The sequence below is a fragment of the Lepidochelys kempii genome, chromosome 5 (assembly GCF_965140285.1).
Source record: "Lepidochelys kempii isolate rLepKem1 chromosome 5, rLepKem1.hap1, whole genome shotgun sequence".
Lineage (NCBI taxonomy): Eukaryota > Metazoa > Chordata > Testudines > Cheloniidae > Lepidochelys > Lepidochelys kempii.
The window spans coordinates 122972893-122975184 of NC_136384.1; the positions used below are offsets into that span (position 1 = coordinate 122972893).

The 2292-nt window shown below is 44.9% G+C and overlaps 1 protein-coding gene across 4 annotated transcripts in view; it reads left to right on the forward strand.

Annotated features, from left to right (window-relative positions):
- Nucleotides 1-2292, forward strand: part of PLPPR1 (phospholipid phosphatase related 1) — a 179906-nt gene that overhangs the window by 175790 nt on the left and 1824 nt on the right. For all 4 annotated transcript variants that reach the window (XM_073345698.2, XM_073345701.2, XM_073345697.2 and 1 more), the window contains one exon: nt 166-297. In XM_073345698.2, the coding sequence (XP_073201799.1) occupies nt 166-297 (132 nt within the window). The remainder of the gene's footprint in view (nt 1-165; nt 298-2292) is intronic.

Below are 2292 nucleotides of genomic sequence, written 5' to 3' on the forward strand. Positions count from 1 at the left end.
GGTTTGGAATCCAATCCCTCTCCAGACATACCCAGAACTTTGAAAGAATTTGGATCAGGACCCAAATTTGCTGTTTCAAGTTAATGCTTGGAAGGCAAAGGTTCTAGTTAAAGCCTACTGGTGGAGGTCATATGATGACTTAGCTCTTTTTTCCACATCATGCAGGGAATGTGTGTTGTCCATAACTTTAAAGGAACACATGGAGCTCCTTCTAAACCGAAGCCTGAAGATCCCCGAGGGATGCCCCTCATGGCTTTTCCAAGAGTGGAAAGTCCCCTGGAGACATTGAGTGCACAGGTACCGTAAATCCCTCAGTCACAGACAGTCATCAGAAACACTGTCAGGCACAGCTGAGTAAAAGCACCTTTTAACCTCACTGTAAACATGCAATGGTGGGGCCAGTTTCATCCCCAGTGTAACTCCAGCGAAGACAGTGGAGTTATACCAGAGATGAGTTTGTTCCATTATACATATCTATTAACATATCCCTTGTATCCCAGCCTTGTAGATGTCAAATGCCACAGACACACATCTACAGCTGAAGAGGCAAGATTTAGCATATGCAATCAATGACAACGAATCTTCACACATGTTGCTTGGGGAATAAACTTTCACCCTTTCCTTGGGTGCTTCGGCAGAAAATTAGGGGAGGACGGTTGATAATTCTGTCCGATTGCATTTTGGAACTCTCTCCTTACAATGCCTCTCTTTCCCTTAAATCTGACACTCATGTATGTAATCCAGAACACAGACTCAGATGTGCTGTACAGTGGTCCTAAGTCTGGGACAGAACCTAAGCCCTCACACCTCCTCTTCATGGGCCATTGGGATGCTCAGCATCCTCTGTAATAATAATAACCAGCAAACCGTTCTCTAACTCAGCAGCAGAAAAACAGAAACTTCCTACATGTTTGCAACCGAGTAATCCAGGATGAGCAGTGGGACATTTTCTTCTCATTTACATTGAGGCTACCCTTTTCACGTCCATTGTTTGTACAGTGCAACCAAGAAGACTTTGCCCCCAGTAATCAGGCTGCCTGATATAAGAGGTTTTTGCTTCAAAATATACCTGTTGTGCCCTACCTATTTTTCCTGGTAAAGAAACGCTAGTACTTTAAGAGAATGGCACTGCATTCTGCAGAAATGAAATTATGTATAGATATTACAGATGTTCAGCAAATGAGGGATTTTCCTCAGGGAAATTTTGACTTTTTGTCAAAAAACTGAAGACCAACCTGGCAAGCATACTCAGTGTATATAGAAATATTAGTGCTTTGTCTTTTCAGATACAGATAAATATCTGCGGCTTTTTGATATATGAGGCATAAATAAAGAAGGCCAAAGTCTACCTTCTAGGTGTGAGAACTGCCGAAAGGCCTGATCAAAAGCCCAATGAAGCCAGCAAGAGTCTCCATTTACTTCAGTGGGCTCTGGATCAGGCTGTAAAAACACATACACTGAGTAGGCCCAGAGTGAGGTTTTACTCTATGGTTTACCATGTGAGTGGTTACCTATTGGACTAATTCTACAAATATGGGAAAGGGATCCACCCCCAGCTGCACAGGTTTCTGCAGATGGCCCCACTTCATTTTCCTTTGCACCTCCCAAGTACCATAGTTATGGAATGGCCCTACCAAACGGATGCCCCATCCCCTCAAAGCAGCACGGTGAGGTGCAGGATACTGGCAGCCAAGGAGGTTATGTCTACCTTGGGTGGTAGTATTATTACCCTGGCTGTGTCTGCACAATATGCACCTCTCCATCGCTTGATCTTTTTGTTGGATTGTTGCTGGCTGTGCATTGCTATGCTAGATTTATTCCACCTCTATGCATGTGTAAGCTCTACATTATATTTCCTTGCCCCCTGACATGAATTCGCCTAGCACTACAGGATCATCAAGCTGGGCAGGACCCAACATGCCCCCTTTTACCCATTTCCCCCCATATGCACAGTTTGCATGGACAGCTGGACCATTTTCTGCAGAGCTCTGCATGCATGAGGACAGAATTGTTAGACAACATTTGCATCCAGTGCATCTTGAGTCACTCTCCTTTGTAGCTGCATGGCACCTGTCCATGGATAGAGCTTAGTCCAGTCCATAAGGAAGGGAGAACTCTCCCTGGGGTTGCATTTATAACTGAAGTCCCCTGAGATTCCAAATTAGGAATATGACTGGCACCAAGATTCTCAAGAGCCACCAGTGAGTGTGGGTGGCTCAATTCTGCAGTGCCCAATTTGGGGCCTGATTTTCAAGGGGTGGGGAGAAGGGTGCTCAACACTTTGAGAACCAG